Source organism: Pecten maximus, chromosome 17 (assembly GCF_902652985.1).
Source record: "Pecten maximus chromosome 17, xPecMax1.1, whole genome shotgun sequence".
Lineage (NCBI taxonomy): Eukaryota > Metazoa > Mollusca > Bivalvia > Pectinida > Pectinidae > Pecten > Pecten maximus.
The window spans coordinates 14399897-14425744 of NC_047031.1; the positions used below are offsets into that span (position 1 = coordinate 14399897).

Here is a 25848-nt window from a genome sequence, read left to right on the forward strand (position 1 = left end):
TCTTAAAATAGTATCAGGGATTTCCAGATAGGTGTCGCTCTCAATCACGGGATTTTCCATGTCTAAGTTTACCGAACCGGCATGGCGTCGAGAGGCGCTTACATTGAGATAACGTAGAGGCGTCGAGAAGCGCTTACATGGAGATAATGCAGAGGCGTCGAGAAGCGCTTACATGTGGCAAGGGGTAAAGGCGTCCAGAGGCGCTTACATGTGGCAAAGGGTTAAAGGGATCTTTCTCAAATTTCATATGTAGGTTCCTCTTGGTGTCTAGATATGTCTAGATATGCATATTGCATTTTGGGACCGATCAGAAAACAACATGGCCGACAGGCAGCCATCTTGGATTTTGACAATTGGAGTTTGTTATTGCTATTTCTGAGGAAGTACTGAAGGGATCTTTCTCAAATTTCATATGTAGGTTCCCTTTGGTGCCTAGTTATGCATATTGCATTTTGGGACCAATCGGAAAACAAAATGGCCGACAGGCAGCCATCTTGGATTTTGACAATTGAAGTTTGTTATCGCTATTTCTGTGAAAGTAATGAAGGGATCTTTCTGAAATTTCATATGCAGGTTCCCCTCAGTGCCTAGTTATGCATATTGCATTTTGAGACCAATCGGAAAACAACATGGCCAACAGGCAGCCATCTTGGATTTTGACAATTGAAATTTGTTATCGCTTTTTCTGTGAAAGAACTGAAGGGATCTTTCTCAAATTTCATATGTAGGTTCCCCTTGATGCCAACTTATGCATATTGCATTTTGAGACCAATAGGAAAACAACATTGCTGACAGGCAGCCATCTTGGATTTTGACAATTTAAATTTGTTATCGCTATTTCTCAGAAAGTAATGAAGGGATCTTTCTGAAATTTCATATGCAGGTTCCCCTCAGTGCCTAGTTATGCATATTGCATTTTGAGACCAATCAGAAAACAACATGGCTGACAGGCAGCCGTCTTGGATTTTGACAATTGAAGTTTGTTATCGCTATTTCTCAGAAAGTAATGAAGGGATCTTTCTAAAATTTCATATGCATGTTCCCGTCGGTGCCTAGTTATGCATATTGCATTTTGAGACTAATCAGAAAACAACATGGCCGACAGGCAGCCATTTCGGATTTTGACGATTGAAGTTTGTTATCGCTATTTCTGTGAAAGTACTGAAGGGATCTTTTTCAAATTTCATATGTAGGTTCCCCTCAGTGCCTAGTTTTGCATATTGGGACCAATACGAAAACAACATGGCCGACAGACAGCCATTATAGCTAAATCTTAAATTCTGTATATAGGTTCCCCTTGTTTGAAAAGTACTAGAGGGCTGTTTCTGAATTTACACAGATAAGTAAGACTTAGAGGAAGGGAAAAGTAGGGAAAAGATCAATCTGACATGGAACCTATAAAGATCATTCAATGGTGGGCGCCAAGATCCCTCTGGGATCTCTTGTATTTTGAAGTAATTAAAAGTACCAGAACTTTGGACCGAATGCTGAGGGACGACTGGATAACACCATACTAACTGTGAATAACATAGCAGGCAAGGCCACACAGCAAAAAGTTGAGCATATCGTTGGGACTATTGTGAGTAATGCCGTAAGACATCAGCTGGACCAAATAAGCTCTGAGGAGATATATTATCGCAAGCGCCAGTACAAACCTGATGTTAAGAAGAGAAGACTTGAGCAGTTGGTAGTACAGCGCAGGGAGCACGCGAAGAAGTCGAAGTCTGATTACAGAAAAGGTCAGCTTGATCCAACACTGCATCAATCCAGGGAAGACAAACAACCAGAAGACCACATGCATAGAGGAGAAGAGTATGATATTGTTTTATTAGGTCACCTGAGTCAAAGTCCTAAGTGACCTATTCTAATCGCCTTTTGTCCGTCGTCGTGCGTCGTCCGTCCGTAAACGATTTACATTTTCGACTTCTTTTCCAAAATCCCTAATCCAAATTCAATGAAATTTAGCAGGAATTTGGTTAGGTTTTGTTTATTTTGTTTAACGTCCTATTCACAGCTAAGGTCATTTAAGGACGGCCTCCCTGGACATAGCGATCGACTCTGGATATTACGTTTATATATACGTTTTTACCGTGATGTCCCTTTAACAGCTTTATAGTGCTACCTCATGGTTTAACCATACTGTAGTATATTTCCTTATTCAATAGTAGTTCAGGTTTATATTGACCATGGGTAATATTAGATGGGGTGCCCAAATGCCACTTGTCATAGATTGCCCGACTTAATTATGTACACGCTGACCGCGAGATTTTAGGCAGCGTAATACACCGGTCATTCACTGGACTGCTCCGACAGGATTTGGTCAACTTATGTCATAAGGTGAGTTCAGGACAATCGGGCAATCGTTGCTCGACAGACTTTAATATTTTAGGAAAGGTGAGAGAGATCTCGGGGATTTCGAATTCGGGATGCCTTGGTGTTGCTATGTTGGATTGTGCTTGATATGTTTGAGAGGTTTGGTTTGGTTTATTTTGTTTAACGTCCTATTAACAGCTAAGGTCATTTAAGGACGGCCTCCCGTGCGTCCGACATGTATGCGTGTAGCGAGTGCGTATGGATTTACCTCAAACTGCGTAACTGTTGTATATGTTGCTGATACTGAATACAAGGGTCTGAAACCGGGAGACGGTGTTCTCGACGGCCGACGTATACTAAACTATTCAAAACTCTGACATTATAGCGAGTGCTCGACGCTACCACTGAGGGCACTTTCGCGCTACACTACCATATCCTTAGCTCAGACATGCAGTGATCAATAATATTGTATACACAGGAAACTATGTATTTGAATCAATTAGGCTCATTTGCTTATGCTCAAACACTTAAAGAAAATAAATGCCACATTATAAATACGAAAAAAATCAAGTCCTCAACAAAATAAACCAAACCAAAAATCGTCCCTTTCTATACCTCAAGCAGTATGGGTCATTATATTTTGAGATACCCAAGTCATCACACTATTCAACGTTTTAAATAGTTATTGTTTCTATCGTCAAGGCTGAAAAAAATCTAAGACTGTAGAAAAAGTCTCACTCTCATACTAAGGCATCGTCAGTATAATGACGACTTCTATTTGATGTATGATGTAACGTGTATGGTGAGCCGGTTTGGTGGTTTGTGATAATTGGACGAGTTGACTTTGACCAAAATGGATGATCTGGCGCTTTCGCCCCTTCTTCATCATTACAGATGCGCATGCGCATTCTAGTGCATATTAAATTAACGTTGCTGTTATACTACGAGCTAGTTACCTCGCTGTTGGTCACGTTATCTGGTTCACAATGGAGGTCGTTGTATATCACCACGGATCGCTGGACAGGTCAGGAGAAGGTGATGTTATAACAGTCGAATACTTGTCCAATAGAATATATACTGGTTTGTCTCATCTCCCTTCACAATTGATAACCAGATGCACAAGTTGGGCCAATATATTTTATTGCAATGAACACAGCTAGGTCAAAGGTACATAACCCCTTAACCCAGTAAATTACAACAGAAATGAACAGGGAATAATCCCCAAACATCAGAACGACTTGTTCAAAATAACGAATGCATGTATGTAGATTATATAGCATTAGAGTCATACATAATATGCAATCATCAACCACCAATTCAATAATGCTACTGGGAGAGGTGGGCCGGGAAAAAGATAACTGCTATAGCTAAGTACTGCTAACGCGCCATGTGCTTAATACATGAAATGAAAGGTCACCACTACAGGTGTACTTACACTGCAACGTCACCACAAAGGGTGTACTAAATAAGCGAGGAACCGAACGATATATACCAGTTCCGGATTCCAACAAACCTGGCATTCACTTAATACCATATCTTAGTGTTCTAGCTAAAAGCCCGAAACACTAAGGAAACTGGCACTACTTACGTAGAGATTACTGGCTCCGTTAAAAACAGAGATTGTCTAACACACGTGTTGTCTGATTGCCGGTTGTAATAAATCAGTAAGTCTGTTTTAAAGACTGGATTCCTTGTATTCACTTCAGAGGTGTTCTTACAGCTGCCCTGCAGGTAGGGCGTGAGAATTGTACCTGCTGCCCCCATTGCATGATCGTAAGAGGCGACTAAATTTGGGATCTTATCTTTTCTCTTCTTTCTCGGTAACTTTCTTCTTCCTAATGTCTCCCTTGACAATGCCTCACTTTTGGCCTTTAGTCGAGCGTTCGCCGCTGTGAGGAAGGCTTTGGGTTCTGTCCCCTGGCCGAGACATACCAGAGTCTTTAAAAATGGTAATTGCTGTTCCTGCTTAGCGCTCAGCATATTAGGAGTGGGACGACTGGTTCGCCCGTTGTCAGTATAATGTGACCGGATGGGGTGTGCTGCTGGGTGTCTTCGGCAGTATGCTTCAGTGAGGTAGCACTATAAATCGGCAAAAGTTCCGGCCTATCACAAGGAGACTTAACACGAACATACCGCAGCCTCCCAAAACACACATAGGCACTCACCACACGCATGCATATCGCACGCACGGGAGGCCGTCCTTAAATGACCTTAGCTGTAATGGTATATAGAAAGATCTTCGGTGTCTTGATCAAGTTCCTAAATTTTGACTGCACACTAAAAGCGTTGCGATGAAGTCACTTAAGTTACTACTGGGTTGCTTCCTCCAAAAAGGGGGAACTAGTAGGGATAAAATCCCTTGCAGTCAAATCCGGTTATGAGGCGCGGGTCGTCCTAAAAGGACACACAATCCTGTAAAATACATGGATGCAATCCCGACCTCCATGTCTAGAACACAATCCTCGATGATGAGGGTACGGGTAGCCTATAAAATAGACTCACTACCTAGTAACATACTTAGAAACAACCCCGTCCCTAACTGTCCTTTCCGAGTTCCTAGTGACGAAACAGTCGTTGAGCGTTGGTTACAGTTGCATTCAGCAGGGATTCCGCCGTGTAGCTGAGGTGTTTTGCTACAGCCTCCGCCGTCCAATACAATTGGTTGGGTGCAGACCACTTGCGGCCTGACCGGTTGAAGTAGGGGGCGTCGGTTTCCAACAACACTCTCTCAGGGTTGATCCACTTCAAGGCGCGAACCTGAGGTGGGGTGAATCCTGCAGCCATGCTGTTGACAGGTTTTACCAAAGTATTAACTGGTGACCATTTTTTGTCTGTATCGTCAACACCTGTGTTATAAAAAATACGCGTAGGATTCCCTACATTAGGGAACCCAACCATGTTGGCGGGAGACATAGGATCAAATTCCGATATTTCTGAAAATTCCTGAGTCCCATGTCTCTGCATTGACGGCTGTGATGTGGTAATAAGTACCTGGGGTGGGACGAGAACTCGGGTTAGGAATTCCCCCATGCCCAATAAATCGGCAAACTCCGGTGACTTATGGGACTGCCTGACTTGGTTTCCTGCCACCAAAAGCCGCTGTAATGTGCTCGGCGGTTAATTTCCCATAATTAAATCGCATATTAATTAGGGTCCTTGCACGTGTCTCCCCTATTCCAGGTAAATACCGGACCATATCTTCAAAACTTGCCGTGTTTATGTTTCTAGCCGGAGGCGACGCCATTTTAACCGGAACTGACGCCATTTTGATGAAACAATTGGGGTTGGATATTTTTGCCCACTTCTGACACCATTAAAGTAACGTTGCTGTCTTACTACAAGCTAGTTACCTCGCTGTAGAGCACGTGTAATGGTTCACTATGGAAGTCACTGTATATCACCATGGGTCGCTGGACAGGTCAGGATAAGGTGATGATATAGCAGTCGAATACATGTCCAATAGAATATACTGGCTTAGTGTCCTAGCTAAAAGCCCAGAGCACTAAGGAAACTGGCACTACTTACGTAGAGAATACTGGCTCCGTTAAAAACAGAGGACGTCTTACACACGTGTGGTCCCGCGGCCGACCAGGTGTGAAGAGACGCTTACACGGTTCACGGGGTTGATCTTTATCTGACACGGGCCAGTTAACCGTCACGCACTTCTGGCGTAAACAATCGGGTCAACTCGGCCCGAGACACTACATTCCTCCCAACTTTATAATGAAAGTCCTTGATGGTCGGAGGCTTCGTAATGGTAATATAAAGATCTTCCGAGTCCTGATCAAATTCCTATATAAATTGACTCTGCACACTAAAAGCATTGCGATGAAGTCACTCTGGGTACTACTGTTGTTTGGTTCCTCCACAATGGAGGAATAAGTAGGGATAAAATCCCTTGCAGTAAAATCCTGGGTTAAGGTGTGGATTGTCTCTAAAAAAACACACAACCCTGTAAAATGCATGGGTGTAATCCTGACCTTGATGGCAATGATATGATAAAACACACCATCTGAGTTTACAAACTTTACTATTCCACCAGTAGTACTTAGCTTCTCCTTGTCCAGGTTCTGATCCATCCAGTAGATATTTCCGGATAAAATGAAGGTCTGTATCTTTTCCTAATCTGGAGCTGGTTGTCTAGAAGCTCTATATCGAAACTTCCGTGTGATCTGTCATCTTTAAGTCGTCTGTCATGTCTACCACAATCAGGATGTGGATAGTCAAGGAAAACCGAGGAAGCCCTATTTACCTGATGACTCCCCGGAGTTTGACTCCAAGAAGGTGGTTGGCCAATACAAATGGTCCTGTCATCTTTAAGCCAACTGTCATGGCTACCGCAATCAGGGTGTGGATAACCAAGGAAAACCGGAGTAGCCCTATTTACCTGATGACTACCCGGAGTTTGACTCTCAGAAGATATTTTACTGGCATGCATGTTCAGGGGACACTCAAGGAAACTGGTAGGCTTATTTTCTATACCGGCAGTTACACACGGAACCAGCCGTGGTACTTTCGTACGGGTGTTGATCGCTAGCAGGAAGACTGTCATGAGTGCCTTGACATGCAATATAACTGTCATGTTCACCTGGAGGGTGAACAAGGTAACTCGAACCACTCAAGAATGAATTGACCCCTGACATGAGTTTCGAGTTGATTGTCCATTTAGGAGGCTCTATAGGGCTAGAGTCCCCCAACCGGCCTTGCGGATTCGCTAATGTGGCCACATTATTGGTACCTATAAGGTACCCCTGATCACCGCAAGTATTACTTCCCGTTAGGGCGGTTACGTCGTCTACTTCCAGTGAGAATCCGCCCCACTGTCTGTCAGCACGCTTACAATAATTGCAGCCTCCACAGGGCAAGTTTTCAGGCTTGATTCCAGCTATGTACGATGGGCATGGAGTCAGTTCATCCGGGATTCTGGAAAGCGCGTCCGCATTTCCATGTTTGGTTCCGGGTCTGTGCTTCACAATCATATGGTATTGAGAAAGGTCTTCCATCCACCGTGCAAGCTGTCCCTGCGGCGTAACAGCCATGTTAGACTTGAATGGTCCGTCCTGACGGTAAACTGTCTACCTAACAGTCATGTCATGTAAATCTCACAATACTAAGCAGTTCCTTCCGAGTGGTGTAGTATCCTTTGTTCGGTTGTAAGAGGGAAACTGCTAAAAGCAGTGACTCTCTCAACCCTGTCTTGTACTTGATTCAACACCCCTCCAATTGCTACATCCGAGGCATCTCTATCTAAGATGAATGGATCCTTACTTAGTATCGGGCAACGCTAAGATGGGAGGTTCTGTCAGCGCCTTCTTCAGTCTCTCGAAGGCCTGTTGCTGTTCCATGTCCCAATGAAATTTGTTCTTTCCTGTGAGATTATACATGGGTTGAGCTAACTCGGCGAAATCCTTGATAAAGGTACGGTGATAATTCACCTATCCGAGAAACCGCTCCATATCTTTAGAGGACGCTAGTAAAGGCCAATTAGCTACCGTATTGGTGTCGGTGTCCAACATCGCTATTTGGTCCTTTCCGACTATTCGACCTAAACACTTGACTTCCGGTTGGAAAAGTAGACACTTTTTTGGTCATGTTGTCTGAATCTTTCCAACGTTTCTCTCAAATTACCGAGGTGTTCCCTGAAGGTGTGTCCTAATGCTAGGATGTCGTCCAAAAAGAACTGTTTTCCAGGGGAGACCCCATAAGACGAGATTCATTGCACGAGAAAATGTGGCGGGAGCGTTAGTCAGACCAAAACCCATACGAACATGTTCGGTAATGGAAAGGTGTCCTTAACAGTGACATAATTGAGCGCCCTGTAATCACTACACCAACGCATTGAGCCGTCCCTTTGTCCAACAAATACAGGTGCCGGCGCCCACTCCGACATGGACTTCTGGATGACACCTGCGTCCACCATTTTCTTAAGATGCGCCTCCTCCTTCCCACTGAATGATGCTGGCGTACGCCGCATTCGCTGTTTTACAGGCTTGGCGTCGCTGGTGTCTACTGCATGCTCAATTTTGTCAAAAGTCCCGAGATCATAGCGAAAACGTCCGAATAATGACGGAGAAGTTCAACTAAGGCCTTATACTGTGGAGATGCTCAGGTACCTTCCCAGTATATGACGAAGTTTTGGTTTGGTCAGACTCGCCAACATTGCGACTTGTTATTCTACCAGAATCAGTTTTTGTCTTTAATTTGAAGTTTAGTTTTCAAAATCAAGTTATTATTAGTGTCTACACCTATACATATATGGGAAAATGTTATTATTCGAATTCTAATTATTTCTTCTAAATTAGATTATATACTAAGTAAATGAGTTATATTTAAAATCAAATTGAAAATATGACATACAAATGTCGAAAAAAATTAATACTATATTTTACTTATTTTCTCAATGGAATGGCAGGTTCTTTTAAAGTAAGGGGAAGAAAATGACTGGTCTACTTTTATGTTCATTGTTTAAGACCTAAAAGATAAGTCAAGTGCCCTTAACTACGTATACATAGTAACTGAACAATGATATTTATGTCGGTACAGTATATATTTAAATTAATTTAATATTTATTTTCAGAGGAGATGACAAATCACGTATTCGTAGATACACTGAAGATGTGGTGCCCTTCTATACGGTTGACAGCTTTAGGAGAATGTTCAGAATTAACATAGAAACATACAAGATACTTCTTGGATAAATGGAGGGTTGCCCTAGTTTTTATCCTGCTGGTCATGGAAGGAGGGAACATATTTCCATCTACCGGCAATTACTGGTCACTCTGTGGTATGTTGGTGGTACAGACAGTATAACCAAGATTGCTGATCGTTTCGGCATGTCAGAATCATCTGTTATTTCTTGTCGGAATAATATTTTCTCTGAACTGATTAATATGACTGACAGATTTATTCGCTGACTAAGTATCCAGGAGATGGCAGATGAATCTGAATGTGAGTTTGAGAGAAGAAATGGTTTTCCCAATATTATAGGGGTTATTGATGGGACCCATATTGAGATTAAAGCACCAACATCACACCCACAGTCTTATGTCAACAGAAAGGGTTATCATTCCATACAACTCCAGTGTGTGTGTAGGTGTAACATGGCATTTTCCCATGTGTTCACAGGATACCCAGGCAGCTGTCATGATGCTCGAGTACTTAAAAATTTTGATTTGTGGGATGATGGATTAACAAAGTGCAACATGGTGCATCATATCCTTGGGGATGGCGCATATCCTTTAAGAAAATGGTTATTGACACCATACCGTGATAATGGACATTTAGATCTTCATCAAAAGAAGTATAATCACTTGCATTCCAGCAATCGAGTGATCATAGAAAGAGCTTTTGCTATTCTCAAGTTCAGATTTCGTAGACTGAAGTATATTGACACACAAACAGTTGAAACTGCTGTGAAAATTATCATGTCGTGTTGTAGTTTGCACAACATATGCATTTTCAACAATGATCATGTTGAAGAGTACTTGGAGGTTGATATCGCTGTCAATAATCAACCAAATATCCAAGTTTTTCAGGAACAGAATAATCAGCATTATGTCCACACCTCACGGGAAACAAATTGTCTGAGTATAAAAACCTTTATTATACGGTTAACGTAAAACCGAATTGCATGTATCTCATCCTGTCTGGGGAAACGTTCAAACTATAGGGAGATCCTTTCTCAAAATGACCTTGGCCATTCACGGAGTTAACCAATCAAACTGTATGCAATCATTGGAGACGGACGAAAGCTTGTATTTCCCCTCTGACGTGTTGCCCCTGCGATCCAAGTGAACGCCGTCTGCCGGAGAAAGATTCATGTCTTCAAAGGATGAACTTTTCATCGGATTGTTAGAGCAGCTGGTCGTTCACTCGAAATCGCGTGAGCTCTTACGTCTCGGGCATTGTCTAACGACGACTCGAACGCACAATAATCCCACATAGATTTGGCAAAGATCTGACCGCTGAGAGATGTTCCCGACAAAACTTTATTAATTAAAAAATGATCCGTTCAGCGTCAGATCTAGAAGAGCCTTTGATGTCATTTCCCCGATTTTCAGCAAGAGCCAATCTGGTTGCAACATCAATCTCGGGACAAATTCATGTGACACTTGACCTAAAGTACTGCGTGACGGTAATGCTAGAAATGAATCCGCTACGAAAATTCATCTTGTTAACATGGGATGATCCAACTATAGCTACTTTAACCATACTGGTCAGTGTAGTTAGTCCACACTTTTAACATTGGATGACCCAACTATAATCAACCAAGTTCGTGTCTTCACGTTTATTGTCCTCGATTTAGATTTCCCTTCTTTTTGACCTGCAGGTAGGGCGTAAGAATTGTGCCTGCTGCCCCATTGCATGATCGTAAGAGGCGACTAAAGTTGGGATCTTATCTTTTCTCTTCTTTCTTAACAACTTTCTTCTTCCTAATGTCTCCCTTGACAATGCCTCACTTTTGGCCTTTAGTTGAGCGTTCGCCCCTGTGAGGAAGGCTTTGGGTTCTGTCCCCTGGCCGAGACATACCAGAGTCTTTAACAAGAGGCCCATGGGGCCTGTATCGCTCACCTGGTTGGATTTGACCAAATGTCAAAATAATGTTCATGTTCAATTCCTTTTGTTTGTTAACCTCAAACAATGATATATATGGTTATAGTGTGGGGATCCCAACTGCTTTAATGAAATAATGAAGTCCAGACTCTCTGAGTTTACAACATGCATTTATAACTTGACTAATATGACTAGTAGCAATTTAAAGGAATTACCTTTATTTCCGCTATGGGGCCCGCCCCTTTGGCCCCTCGGGGGTCAGAGTCATCATTTATGCAAAATCTGTTCCCCTTCCCACAAGAATGTTTCTGACCAAATTGGGTTAAAATCCATTCATAACTTTATGACTAGTAGCGATTTGAAGGAATTACCTCTCTTTCACTATTAGGCCCCGCCCCTTTGGCCCCTTGGGGGTCAGAGTCACCATTTATGCAAAACCTGTTCCCCTTCACATAAGAATGTTTCTGACCAAATTGAGTTCAAATCCATTGATAACTTTATGATTAGTAGCGATTTGAAGGAATTACCTCTATTTCCCTATTAGGCCCCGCCCCTTTGGCCCCTTGAGGGTCAGAGTCACCATTTATGCTAAATCTGTTCCCCTTCCCCCAATGATGTTTCTGACCAAATTGGGTTCAAATCCATTCATAACTTTATGACAAGTAGAGATTTGAAGGAATTACCTCTCTTTCCCTATTAGGCCCCGCCCCTTTGGCCCCTTGGGGGTCAGAGTCACTATTTATGCAAAATCTGTTCCCCTTCCCCCAATGATGTTTCTGACCAAATTGGGTTCAAATCCTTTCATAACTTTATGACTAGTAGCGATTTAAAGGAATTACCTCTATTTCACCATTAGGCCCCGCCCCTTTGGTCCCTCGGGGGTCAGAGTCACCATTTATGCAAAATCTGTTCCCCTTCCCCCAATGATGTTTCTGACCAAATTGGGTTCAAATCCTTTCATAACTTTATGACAAGTAGCAATTTAAAGGAATTGCCTCTATTTCCCCATTAGGCCCCGCCCCTTGGCCCCTTGGGGGTCAGAGTCACCATTTATGCAAAATCTGTTCCCCTTCCCCCAATGATATTTCTGACCAAAGTGGGTTCAAATCCATTCATAACTTAATGACTAGTAGCAATTTAAAGGAATTGCCTCAATTTCCTCTATTGGGCCCCTCCCCTCAGGCCCCTTGGGGGTCAGTCATCATTTATGCAAAATCTGATCCCCATCCGCCAAGGATGTTTCTGACCAAATTTGGTCAAAATCCAATAAGAACTTTATGACTAGTAGCGATTTGAAGCAAATGTTGACGGACGGACGACGGACGCCGCACCATGGCATAAGCTCACCGGACCTTCGGTCCAGGTGAGCTAAAAATGGTAGTTGCTGCTCCTGCTTAGCGCTCAGCACATTAGGAGTGGGACGACTGGTTATAATGTGACCGGGTGGGGTGTGCTGCTGGGTGTCTTCGGCAGTATGCTTCAGTGAGGTAGCACTCTAAATCGGCAAAAGATCCGGCCTATCACAAGGAGACTTAACACAAACATACCGCAGCCTCCCAAAACACACATACGCACTCATCACACGCATACATGTCGCAAGCACGGGAGGCCGTCCTTAAATGACCTAAGCTGTTAATAGGACGTTAAATAAAATAAACTAAACCAAACCAAACTTTTTGACTCAACAGTAGCAACTGGTACATAGTTTCCACTTCAATGTAATTTGTGAATATTTGGTCCTGTGTAATTTCAAAGTTTCAATAACCAATGACGTTAAACAAAAATAGAGCTAGGTAGTTGAATTAACTCAGTAAAATAATAAACCGTACCGAACGATTCAGACGACTGTAGCCTAAGGTCACACAATATATATAAATGGTTATAGATATTGGCTATATTTTTTGGAATATTATTATATTGTACCATGGGTGCGGCTATTTTTCTTTGAAGTTGACTTGTATAAATCTCGATAGTCCGAGAAGAGGCGGAGCCTAGGCATACACAACTACCCCGATACATTGATTGGGGTGGAGCCTAGCTGTGCAATAAGTTCCAAGTTATTTTTCACAGTTAGACTGAAACAATGTTTATGTATCGATTTACAGTCATGTCCCAGAGAAAAATCGCTACGATTAAGATGCAAATTACAACACTGTTCATTTTGAAAAACAAACAAAAAATCTGTTATTTCATTTTTAATACACGTAATATTTTTTACAAAATTATAAACAAACAATTTAAAGGTTATAAGACTATACCCGATATCTTCTTAAAAATCATAAACGCTAATGTCACTATGCCACGTCTTCAAAAATCGTTTAAAAGGTCACTTGTTTCCGACATTAAAAGTAACTTGACAGTTGTTAAAAAGACTTCCTGTCGGGAGATTACTTATATCACTGAGAGGCACTGTAGCACGTTTGGCAGTGGGCTCTTCTTGGTGAGTTTTGTTTTCGGGACATTTTCTTTTCTGTGGAGGATCTAACACTGAGGATTCTTTGCGTAACACCGATTCGTCAGCTGACTTGTATTTTCTCACAGCATTTTCTGACCTATGTCCAGTTATGTTCATGATCTCCTGCTCATCAACCCCGGCGATTCAGAGTTGTGTTGCGCATGTGCGTTTTCCCGAATGATTGGTATAATTATCTCTGTTTATTAACTCCCACCGGTTGTTCCCAAACCTCGGAGGTGTGCCAGGTAATGCGCGCCTGTAGAATTTCCCAGAGACTAGGGCCTGCAGGTACTTCTCATACAAATCTACTATGTAGCGTTCACCTACAATGGTTAAGATCTAAATATTAAAATACTTCATTATAAACTTGTGATAATAATAATATATAGTTAAAATTAAGGGGCTGTTGTTCTTTGAAAGCTTTTAAAAGTGCATTGATGGTAATACAACTATTGCGAGACAGTATAAGCAGTACATTTATAATTAATGAATGCGGACTGCGGATTTGAGGATTAACACATTAGTGAATAGAATAGTTCACAAATAGTCTAATATGTCTTATTCTTATATATTTTACTCACCTTGGTTACTGTAGTGTCTGATATTCTTTGTCGATCTCTCGCTGCGCGAGTCCTCCTTTGAATGTCTTCGAAGCTCTTCCCACAAACTCGATGTACTTTCCTTTAGAGTCTTCTCCAAATGAACTGATCACACTCAAGTGCATGGTGTTCGTCATGGCCCCTTATGCCAAACAATTTACAGTTATAGAAAAACATTGTACATTGGAGGGTTTCTGCTGTTTTGTCACCAAATATACCCTTTTCCCATATAATGGCCTCATCCTCGGGAAGAATAGGTTCTCCTTGTTTTGTTTTGCCGCCTATGCCCCTTTTTAACAAATCCTTCATTCGGGAGTCCAGAATTTTCCTAAATTCGGCAAACCTGTGGTCATTCGCATCCAAAATGTTTTTATCATTAACATCATTATCTTGCAGGTAACGTATTAGGCCACACGTGATCAGGTACAAGGATTTTGATGGGTATCCTGTGCCGTCTCTTTTCCGAGCCTCCACAATAAATCCTCCGAGATAAAAATTAAGGTTTTCACCCGTCATTGCCAAGATTTCTGGAACATTATCTCTTTCTTTCCTCCACATTTCGAAAACTCCAAAAGCCCACGAAGTGTTCTTTTTTGTGTTCAAATTAATGTTACTATTGATGAGTTCCCCAATTTCTTCATCGCTTACGGCATCTCCGAAACGTCTAGCATCAGAACTAGATTTGCTAGCTGCTCCTTCAGTAACGTTTTCAGTTTCATTTTCAGTTTTAATATCTAGTGTATCACAGATTTGGGAAAGTGTTAAATCTTCGTCAGTTACTGACCCCGTAACTTCTAAATTATCCACGATTTGGCTAAGATTAATATCGTCCTCCGATATTCCAAATAAGTCGAAGTCGTTAATGGCGGACAGTTCTTGCAAATCGAGTCCGCCGTCTCCAATTATAAAATTGCCCAAATCCGACATCTTTTCTAAATAACAACTCTCCTATTGGAAAGTTTATGGTACGGTGTGTAGAGTTATGCATAGATTTATGAAACAGACTATAGGTTCAGTGTAAGCGTTATGCGATACAGACTATAACAGCCTCGTTCTGGATTCCTGTACAAATGGCCGGCATGTAAACATACAGTGTTTTATCAATACAGCTTATGAATGTTTCCTATGTCTCTTGTCGACTGTCATCCCATTCAACATGGTGTCAGAAGTCGGTCAACATCTTCTTAAGCGGTAAGAGTAAACCATCGCAGTGAAGTCATGTTGAATAGACAGATTTTATGAGATTTACACACGATAAGGCAGTAGTGTTCTCGCGCACGTGGTTGACTCAAATTCTCAGAACAGTCGGAGATGACGACTATGATAGATTCCATCATTTATTTGAACTTTCATATATTATGATCGAACACTGAGATACCTGGCGTTATCATATCATCAAGTATTGTTAAGAATTTCGTCGTCATGGCAACATATCAGGTGCAACCCTCAGAAAATTTTACGTTCAATAAACCAGAGGAATGGCCGAAATGGTTAATGAGGTTCGAACGGTTTCGAGTAGCGGCGGGATTAGGAGCCAAGGAGGGCCCAATCCAGGTTAATACTTTTATCTACTCTATGGGAGGTCAGGCAGAAGATATTATCAAGTCATTTGGATTGTCAGATGAGGATGCCAAAAAGTATGAGAAAGTTGTTGAGAAATTTGACAATTACTTTATTACCAGACGAAATACGATATTTGAAAGAGCTAGGTTCAATCACCGAAAGCAGAATGAGGGAGAAACTGCAGAAAGTTTTATCATGGCCTTATATTCACTAGTTGAGCACTGTGAGTATGGAGATTTGAAGTCTGAGATGATAAGGGACCGTATTGTCGTGGGTATTCGCGATAGTAGATTATCGGAGAAACTCCAGCTTGACGCAACACTTACTCTAGAGAAGGCTGTAAACCAGGTTCGCCAATCTGAGGCAGTCAAGAAACAACAGTCAATTGTTAGGGACAGAGATCCTATTGCGAGTAGTAGTCAGGCAGATAGTAATGTGGATGCAGTATTCCAGAAAGGTCCAAAACATAAGTTCTCAGGAAACCGGAAGTCGTCTGAAAACCGGAAGTCATTTAATAATCAGACGAATCCAGAGTGTCACAGGTGTGGATTTAGACACAGGAAAGGAAGCTGTCCTGCAAAAGATGCAGAGTGTCGGAAATGTCGCAAATAGGGTCACTATGCCAAGAAATGCCGATCAACAGTTGGCGAGGTACAAAGCTTTTTAGGAGCGGTAGAAAGCAAAGGATCCCTACCATGGAACATAGATCTGGTTATTCAGACAGGTCAAACACACACACCGGTAAATTTTAAGATAGATACAGGGGCAGATGTTACAGCTATACCTGAGTGTCTTTCAACGAATCGGTCAGAAGTTAGAATCCTCGACAAGAGTTCTACAAGGTCCAGGTCAGAACCGTCTCAAAGTGTTGGGAAAATTTTCAAGTAAATTATGTACAGAGAAGGGAACTCGGGCTGAGACAGATATTTATGTCATCAAGACATTGAGTAAGCCATTGTTAGGTCGTCCAGCTATTGAAAAACTCAACCTTGTGAAAACTGTGGCTTCAGTACAGTCAGCCGGTAGTATCCAGGAAAGGTATCCAAAACTGTTTAGTGGACTAGGTAAAATTGAAGGCGACTACACCATTAAACTTCGCGACAACGCCACACCGTTTGCTCTCACTTCGCCAAGGCGCGTGGCGCTACCACTATTGGACAAGGTCAAGGATGAACTTGCCAGGATGGAGAGCTTGGGGGTTATCTCCCCTGTTGAGGAACCGACAGATTGGTGCTCTGGTCTTGTCGTGGTACCTAAAAAGGATGGAACTGTACGTATATGCGTTGGTCTTACACAGTTGAACAAATCGGTTCGCAGGGAACACCTACAGTTACCTAGTGTAGAACAGACTTTACACCGATTGACAGGAGCAAAGGTATTCTCTAAAATTGACGCAAACTCAGGATTCTGGCAGATCCCGCTAGAACAATCTTCGAGATTGTTGACAACTTTCATTACTCCATTTGGGCGTTATTGTTTCAACCGTCTACCCTTCGGTATTTCATCGGCGCCAGAACATTTCCAGCGAAGGATGTGCAACCTGCTAGACAATGTACCAGGAGTAGTGTGTCAGATGGACAACATGTTGATATTTGGAACCTCACAGGAGGAACATGATAAGCGTCTGAATACTGTGTTACAGAAGGTCGAGAAAGCCGGGATTACCTTAAACAGTGATAAGTGCAAGTTCTCAAAGAAAAGCGTCACACTCGTCGGTCACGTCATAGATGAGACAGGAATACGTCCAGACCCTGCTAAGGTGAAAGCTATCGTGAACTTTGAAGCTCCTACTAATGTCAGTGAGGTCAGGAGATTCATGGGAATGGTTAATCAACTTGGGAGATTCTCCCCGAACATAGCAGAACATTCCAAGCCAATTCGTGATTTACTACAGAAGGATAGTGCATGGACGTGGGACATACCTCAAGAGCGCGCATTTGAGCTGATCAAGCAAGAACTCAGCTCTACACCGGTACTGTCATTATACGATCCTAGGGCAACCACCAAAATCTCTGCTGACGCATCATCTTATGGTATTGGAGGCGTCATACTTCAACGTCCTAAGGACAGTAGTGAGGACGATTGGAGGCCAGTCGGATACGCGTCACGATCTATGAGCGCTACAGAACAGCGATACGCGCAGCTGGAAAAGGAAGCACTCGCTGTAACGTGGATGTGCGAGAAGTCGTCAGACTTGCTCACAGGAATACACTTCCAAATTGAGACGGATCACAAGCCGTTAGTTTCGTTACTAGGTTCCAAGGCGATATCTGAGTTACCCCCGAGGGTTCAGAGATTTAGGATGCGTCTCATGCGATATGACTACAGCATCATGCATGTGCCCGGTAAACTACTGTATGTGCAGATGCTCTATCCAGAGCCCCCTTGATTCAGCAAGGATCTGAGGAGGAGGAGTTTCAACAGGAAGTTGAAGCTTACGTCGATGCTATCATGGACGACATTCCAGCAACAGAAGTTCGCCTCAACGAAATCCGCATGAAACTACAGGAAGACAGTATCTGTAGGATCATTATGAATTACTGTCAGGATGGATGGCCTGGTTACGAACATCCTACGATCACAGTCTCCACTAGGCCATATTGGCTGTTGAGGGAAGAACTCTCGGTGTGTCATGGTTTGCTTATGAGAGGAAGTAGACTCGTCATTCCTTCATCTATGAGGGCGGAAATACTACAGAAACTACACGAGGGGCACCAGGGCATCGTGAAGTGCCGTGAGCGTGCTAAGAACTTGGTATGGTGGCCGGGTCTAAGCAGAGAGATTGAGGATGTTGTGAAAAACTGTTCGTCGTGCCTGAAGCATAGGAGAGAGAGACCAGAACCTCTCAAACCTACTGATTTCCCTGATCGTCCCTGGCAACAATTAGGGTCTGATCTATTCTACTGGAAGGGAGTGAACTATTTGTTAGTGATAAGACTATTTCTCTAGATACATAGAAATTGCCAAGCTTAGCTCCACGACTTCAGAAGCAATAGTCACACATCTCAAATCGATGTTTGCTCGACATGGAATTCCAGAGACCGTCATATCGGACAACGGTCCGCAATACGCGAGCTCAACGTTTCAGGAATTCACGAGAGATTATGGGTTCACCCATTCGACCAGCAGCCCTTATTACCCTCAAGGGAACGGGGAAGCCGAGACAGCAGTTCAGACTGTGAAGCGTCTACTTAGTGGCTCTCAAGATCCATATCTAGCGTTGCTAGCGTATCGTACCACAGCGTTACGAAATGGCTACAGTCCTTCGGAACTACTTATGGGGCGGAAGCTTCGTACAACTATACCGGAGAGTCCAGCAAATCTATCTCCTAAGTGGCCAGATCTCGAGTACGTTCGAGATAAGGAACTGTTGGATCGAACATCTCAAAAGCACCATTTTGATCGGTCACATCGCGCAGTTCAACGTCCGGAATTGCACCCGGGAGAAACAGTGTGGGTGAAAGGACCCAGCGGAGGGTTCAGTGGAACGATCACTAAGTCAGTGAATGATCACTCATATTTGGTCAGGACACCGTCGGGCCAGATTCGTCGGAATAGGAGACAGCTGGTCCAAGCTCCAGCTATGAGGCCGGATATTCCACACACGAGGGGATCGGGAGATGTGCCTAGCGATGTGAAGGAACCAAGTAATCAGACTGTGTGTAGCAACCCTGTAAAGGCTCCGAAGCCTACTGGGTCTCCGAAGTCAAAGACTGGGTCTAGTACTTCTGTCAGTGTCAATAATAGTTCAGAGATAGGTGTAGGTTCTAAGTGTGATAATGCAACTGTTACTCGCTCTGGCAGAGTCTCGGTTGCTCCAAACCGGATGGACCTGTGAATTTAAGTTGACTGTGTTAATTGTTCAGATATTATTTCTTGAGTAGGTAGCTCGTGAAATTGTGTTTATTGGAAAAGACTGGTTAAAGATAACTTTTGTGGCAATGATAATTTGCTTAGCTTTTTGAGTTACTTATAATTAGTTTGATGTTTTGAGAAGAATCCATATACAATGTAATTGGTAGTATACCCAGAAAGGGGGATGTAGAGTTATGCATAGATTTATGAAACAGACTATAGGTTCAGTGTAAGCGTTATGCGATACAGACTATAACAGCCTCGTTCTGGATTCCTGTACAAATGGCCGGCATGTAAACATACAGTGTTTTATCAATACAGCTTATGAATGTTTCCTATGTCTCTTGTCGACTGTCATCCCATTCAACACTGTGTCGCAACGTGGGAATTTGACAGATTATTTCCGTACTGCAGAATCTCACCGTGGGAAAGCGGGTGCGGTCGAATATGATTGGTCAATGACAAAGGAACTAGAATTTGATTTACACAAAGTGGGAGGTGCCATGGTACAAGCCAGTTATTGAAATCATTACTCGTGTACCCGAGTGATTTGTTGAAGGGGCGGCGGACTCCGCGCTAACGCACCTCGTACCCGCCCCTTCAACAAATATTTCGGATACACTCGTAATGCTATTCAATAGCCATAAATTGTGCATGCTGCCGCCATTGGCTGCCCTGCAGGTAGGGCGTAAGAATTGTACCAGCTGCCCCCACATATACGTACTCACCACACGCATGCATGTCGCACGCACGGGAGGCCGTCCTTAAATGACCTTAGCTGTTAATAGGACGTTAAACAAAATAAACCAAACATTGCATGATCGAAAGAGGCGACTAAATTTGGGATCTCATCTTTTCTCCCCTTTCTGAACAACTTTCTTATTACCAAATTCTCCCTTGACTAAATTTCGGATCTTATCTTTTTTCAACTTTCTTCCTAATGTCTCCCTTGACAATGCCTCACTTTTGGCCTTTAGTTGAGCGTTCGCCGCTGTGAGGAAGGCTTTGGGTTCTGTCCCCTAGCCGAGACATACCGGAGTCTTAAAATAAATGGTAGTTGCTACTCCTGCTTAGCGCTCAACATATCTGGAGTGGGACGACTGGTTCGCCCGTTGTCAGTAATGTGACCGGGTGGGGTGTGCGGCTGTACGTCTTCGGCAGTATGCTTCAGTGAGGTAGCACTATAAATCGGCAAAAGTTCCGGACTATCACAAGGAGACTTAACACGAGCATACCGCAGCCTCCCACAACACACATACGCACTCACCACACGCATGCATGTCGCACGCACGGGAGGCCGTCCTTAAATGACCTTAGCTGTTAATAGGACGTCAAACCAAACCAAACCAAGCAAACTGTATCGAATCATCGGAGATGGATGAATGTTTGTATTGCCCCTCCGACATGTTGCCCCTGCGATCCAAATTAACGCCGTCTGCCGGAGAAGGATGAACTTTTCATCGGATTGTTAGAGCAGCTGGTCGTTCACTCGAAATCCCGTGCGCTCATACGTCTCGGCCATTGTTTAACGAAGACTCAAACGCACAATAATCCCACAGAGTTGGCAAAGATCTGACCGCTAAGAGATGTTCCCGACAAAACTTGATTATTTCAAAAAAGATCCGTTCAGCGTCAGATCTAGAAGAGCCTTTGATGTCATTTCCCCGATTTTCAGCAAGAGCCAATCTGGTTGCAACATCAGGGACATCTCGGGACAAATTCATGTGACACTTAACCAGCACTTCCCCCAAAGTACTGCGTGGCGGTAATGCAAGACATGAATCCGAAAATTCATCTCGTTAACATGGAATGATCCAACTATAGCTACTTTAACCATACTGGTCAGTGTAGTTAGTCCACACCTTTAACATGGGATGGCCCAACTTTAACCAACCAAGTTCGTGTCTTCACCTTTATTGTCCTCAATTTAGATTTCCCTTCTTTTTGACTCAACAGTAGCAACTGGTACATAGTTTCCGCTTCAATGTAATTTGTGAATATTTGGTCCTGTGTAATTTCAAAGTTTCAATAACCAATGACGTTAAACAAAAATAGAGCTAGGTAGTTGAATTAACTCAGTAAAATAATTAAAAACCGAAGGAACGATTCAAATGACTGTAGCCTATAACAGTAGAGTTCCTAAGGTCACGCGTGCCATATGCAATATATCTAAATGGTTATAAATATTGGCTATATTTATTGGAATATTATTACATTGTACCTGCTGCCCCCATTGCATGATCGTAAGAGGCAACTAAATTTGGGATCTGATCTTTTCTCCCCTTTCTGAACAACTTTCTTCCTAATGCCTCACTTTTGGTCTTTGGTTGAGCGTTCGCCGATGTCAGGAAAGCTTTGGGTTATGTCCCCTAGCAGAGACATACCAGAGTCTTTAAAAATGGCAGTTGCTGCTCCTGCTTAGCGCTCAGCATATTAGGAGTGGGACGACTGGTTCGCCCATTGACCGGGTGGGGTGTCCTGCTTGGTGTCTTCGGCAGTATGCTTCAGTGAGGTAGCACTATAAATCTGCAAAAGTTCCGGCCTATCACAAGGAGACTTAACACGAACATACCACAGCCTTCCAACACGCATGCATGTCGCACCCACTTAACTTTCAAACTGGTGTTTACCTCACTGAAGCATACTGCCGAAGATACCAAGCAGGACACCCCACCCGGTCACATACTGATAACGGGCGAACCAGTCGTCCCACTCCTCTAATATGCTGAGCGCTAACCATGAGTAGCAACTACCAGTTCCGGCATATCTTCAGCATCATCAAGTTCGTTTTATTATACAATCACAGAATAGATGTAAACACATGTCCTTTTGAATCACTGCTTTTAGCTCTGGTGACATTTTGCCATGTTCCTTGCAAAGAACTTCTATCATATCGGTCGTCAAACTGTTTCACGGGTAGAATTTAATATGTTTGACCAGGTAGACCACAGTGCTAGTACATTTGAAATTTACTAGCCCTATCCTAAATGTACTAGCCCTGACATTTCAACGTAAAAATCTAATTTTGCTTATAGTTTTTGGGCTTTTATACAGCCAGCTACGTAGCTTAACATTCGTTCTAATTCTGTGGATGCAAACTCTACACATGACTTACAAATCATTGCCGACTCATGGACATTAAGTATCAACCAGTCTCTTCCTTTTTGCCAGGCCGGAAGAAACTGTAACGTTTTCCATTTCCGTTTGTCAGTATAATGTGACCGGGTGGGGTGTCCTGCTGGGTGTCTTCGGCAGTATGCTTCAGTGAGGTAGCACTATAAATCGGCAAAAGTTCCGGCCTATCACAAGGAGACTTAACACGAACATACCACAGCCTCCCAAAACACACATACACACTCACCACACGCATGCATGTCGCACGCACTGGAGGCCGTCCTTAAATGACCTTAGATGTTAATAGGACGTTAAACAAAATAAACCAAACCAAACCAAATTGTTGAGAAAAGAGATTATATATCATGTATATATAACATGTCGCACGCACGGGAGGCCGTCCTTAAACGTCCTTAGGACGTTAAACAAAATAAACCAACCCAAACCAAACCATCAATTATGAAGGGAATCCAATTCGCTGAGTGTCGGTAAAAATTCATTTGCATTCCCACCCTAATAGCTATAGCCTATCTTATGATTTGTTGACCTATTAACACAAACAGGAAACAAGATAATTATATGTGGTAGATTTGATTCCTGAAATATACAGTTACATACATGTACATATATTTATTAAGTAATTCTGAATGTGTAAGTTGTAGAATTTACATCTTTATGTAATTGCTTGCAACTGTGTAGCTCCTCTAACTTGGGGACTCCTATGTGTATTGAATAATATGTACCCATATTTTTCAATAATTTGTGTAGCTTCATGATATATAGACTAAGAACATATTGTTGTAGATTATTTCCAAAAAATATGTCATTTATTGATGTTTCATTCATCAATTTTAGATGAGTCGCCCAGCACCATACCCTCAGACAAAAAGAGTTACCATATGCTTTGTGGGAAGTGTCCTTCATTGCACCAATGAAAAAGCTGAAGACAGGATGTCACTAAACGTCTGTGAAGCCGACGATCGGAGAGCTTTGAAGATTGTAATTTATGACCCTTCCAAGTTTTCTTTGTTCACAATAGACAGTGGATAATGGGGAAACCCTGGTGGTCACAAAAATGCCTCAGTGGCAGTCCCCCCAAACCTCAGAGAGGAAGCAAAGCTGCTGATTGCTCCAAAGCCATCATAAGTGTTGCCAATAGCAGAGGCCAAGAAAAGCCCAGCCAAACAGGGTTTCCATACAGGGAAGAGTAATCCAGGTACGTTTACAATCAGCTATATTCGCACATTAATATTGAGCTATTTATCTACACACATAGTTCCAAAAAAAATGGGCAATCTATTGAAATTGTATATAACAACATAAAGATATATTAAGTTACATTTAGCAGCTATGTTTCTATCATATTGGAGCATACTTTGGAATATTTCTGAGAAATCACAATTTTTGACGTAAATATTTAAGAAAATGTAATACAAGATTAAGGAGATGAAATCTAGAACAGGACTGAAAAAGTTTTTCAGAAAGTATCATATGAGGATGATATCTTTATTAATTAAGGAGTCAAAATGGCTTACTCTTAAAAGCAAACTTTCCAATGAATATATCAAAAATATATAAAGCATTTCTTCAGGTGAAGATATTATAAACATATATAAATTTATACACATGTGTATTTAATTATTGATTGTTTACTTACACAAATATAATTTATTTCGAATTCAGAATGAAGTTAAGAGGCAGGTGATGGTTGGGAGCAAGCCAACCCCTCAAAAAACAATTACAGTTCAAGATGCATCAGCCACATGTAAAGTAACCCTCTGGAGGGATTTTGCTGATGAAGATATCGAGACTGGCGATTATGTTTCAATTAAGGAAATAGTCGTCAGACTTCACAAAAATCAAGCACAGCTGAACACGACTCACCTGTCATCAGTGGAGGTAATTTAATTGGTCTTCTGGAAAGTTATGTTAAATCCACTGTAGAACTTTCTCTGTTACCATTACCATATCATCTAAAACATTGTATTTTAAAAACAATATTTACTGAGCAAACATTTTAAAACATGTTAAGTTGTAGTACAGAATTATTTGTTAATCTTTAGTCATACAATTCTGATAATTCATTATGCATATAAGTTTGAAAAAAATATTTAACTGATGATTTCATAATAAACATTGAGGTTGTGAAGTGTCAGTATTTGCTTTGGTTGTAAAATTATATCTCTAAATAATTTTTAGGTAATACTTATACCTCATTCATTGAAGTGATGATGTGATTCTAGTAGTCTCTCTGGTCATAAAATCTAGATGGTCATTATCACTACGTTACTTGAAACAAAGACTGGAGACAGATATGTGCAATCTAATTAAAATCTTTCTTTTTTTTTCATGTAATCTAATTAAAATCTAATTAGATGTTACATTAACATCTAACAACATCCCATCAGGGGTCACCTTTTGGATTAGCCAATCAAATGACTACTTCCAGCATCTTGGAAGTGAATTTTATATGTCCGAATTAGCATGACTAGAGTGCATAGCTTGTATAATCTGTCAATTTGTTTCAAGTCATTTCGTGCCATAAAGCATATAGCTATGTCCTGTGCCGAAATGGTTTGCATCAGATGCATGCTGTGACGAAATGTTTTGCTTCGATGACATCGACAAAATGCCAATTCGCCCTGAAAGTGAAATACACACATCTCAGAGGTCATCAGAACGTGACCCCTGATGGGATGTTGTTAGATGTTCATGTAACGTAGTGATAATGACCATCTAGATTTTAATTAGATTGTAGATATGTGGAGCCAAGGGGTGGAGTGGTTGATTCGAGGAAAAGATCTAAGGAGACTGGAGACAGATATGTGGAGCCGAGGGTCAGGGGTAGAGTGGTGACGTCCAGAGAAAGATCTGAGAAGACTAGAGAAACATCCATGGAGCCTAGAGACGGATCAGTGATAGCAGGCAGATCAAAGGAGTCTAGCCAAGGAGGGTCAGGATGTTTGTTTGTTTGTTTGTTTATGTTTTACGGCCCATCGACAACTAGGGTCATTTAGGGCCAAACAATATTCTAACATGTTTTATTTTTAAAGTTAAAATCAGATAAAATTTGTCATTTTTTAAAAGCATCCGTATTGTATATTTACATCATTATAATAAAAGGTGGTTAAAAATGGTAATATATATATATGTACGAATAGATTATGTGAACTTTGTTATAAATAGAACGTCAAAGACAGTAACGTAAAAGACATCAAAGTCTATAAAATAGATCGATTTCTTTCAAGTAGCTAAATATTGTTTTCGAATCTACGGAACTGAAAAGGGTTTTCATATCCGGGACTCGAAAGTATTTATCACGAATGTGCTTAAAATCGGAACATTCTATTAAAAAATGCTGCACTGTGAATTGAACATCACATGCATAACACACCG

At 41.9% G+C, this 25848-nt stretch overlaps 2 protein-coding genes and 1 pseudogene across 2 annotated transcripts; 2 read left to right on the forward strand and 1 right to left on the reverse strand.

Annotated features, from left to right (window-relative positions):
* Window positions 1-13738: 13738 nt before the first annotated feature.
* LOC117315725 lies at window positions 13739-15163 on the reverse strand (annotated as a pseudogene).
* Window positions 15164-17934: 2771 nt separating this feature from the next.
* LOC117315130 (uncharacterized protein K02A2.6-like) lies at window positions 17935-18432 on the forward strand. The gene has a single exon (XM_033869274.1). The coding sequence runs from the start codon at window positions 17935-17937 to the stop codon at window positions 18430-18432; it is 498 nt and encodes a 165-aa protein (XP_033725165.1).
* A 64-nt stretch (window positions 18433-18496) lies between these two features.
* Window positions 18497-19321, forward strand: LOC117315132. The gene has a single exon (XM_033869275.1). It carries the CDS (start codon window positions 18497-18499, stop codon window positions 19319-19321), a length of 825 nt encoding a protein of 274 aa, XP_033725166.1.
* The last annotated feature ends 6527 nt before the right edge of the window (window positions 19322-25848 follow it).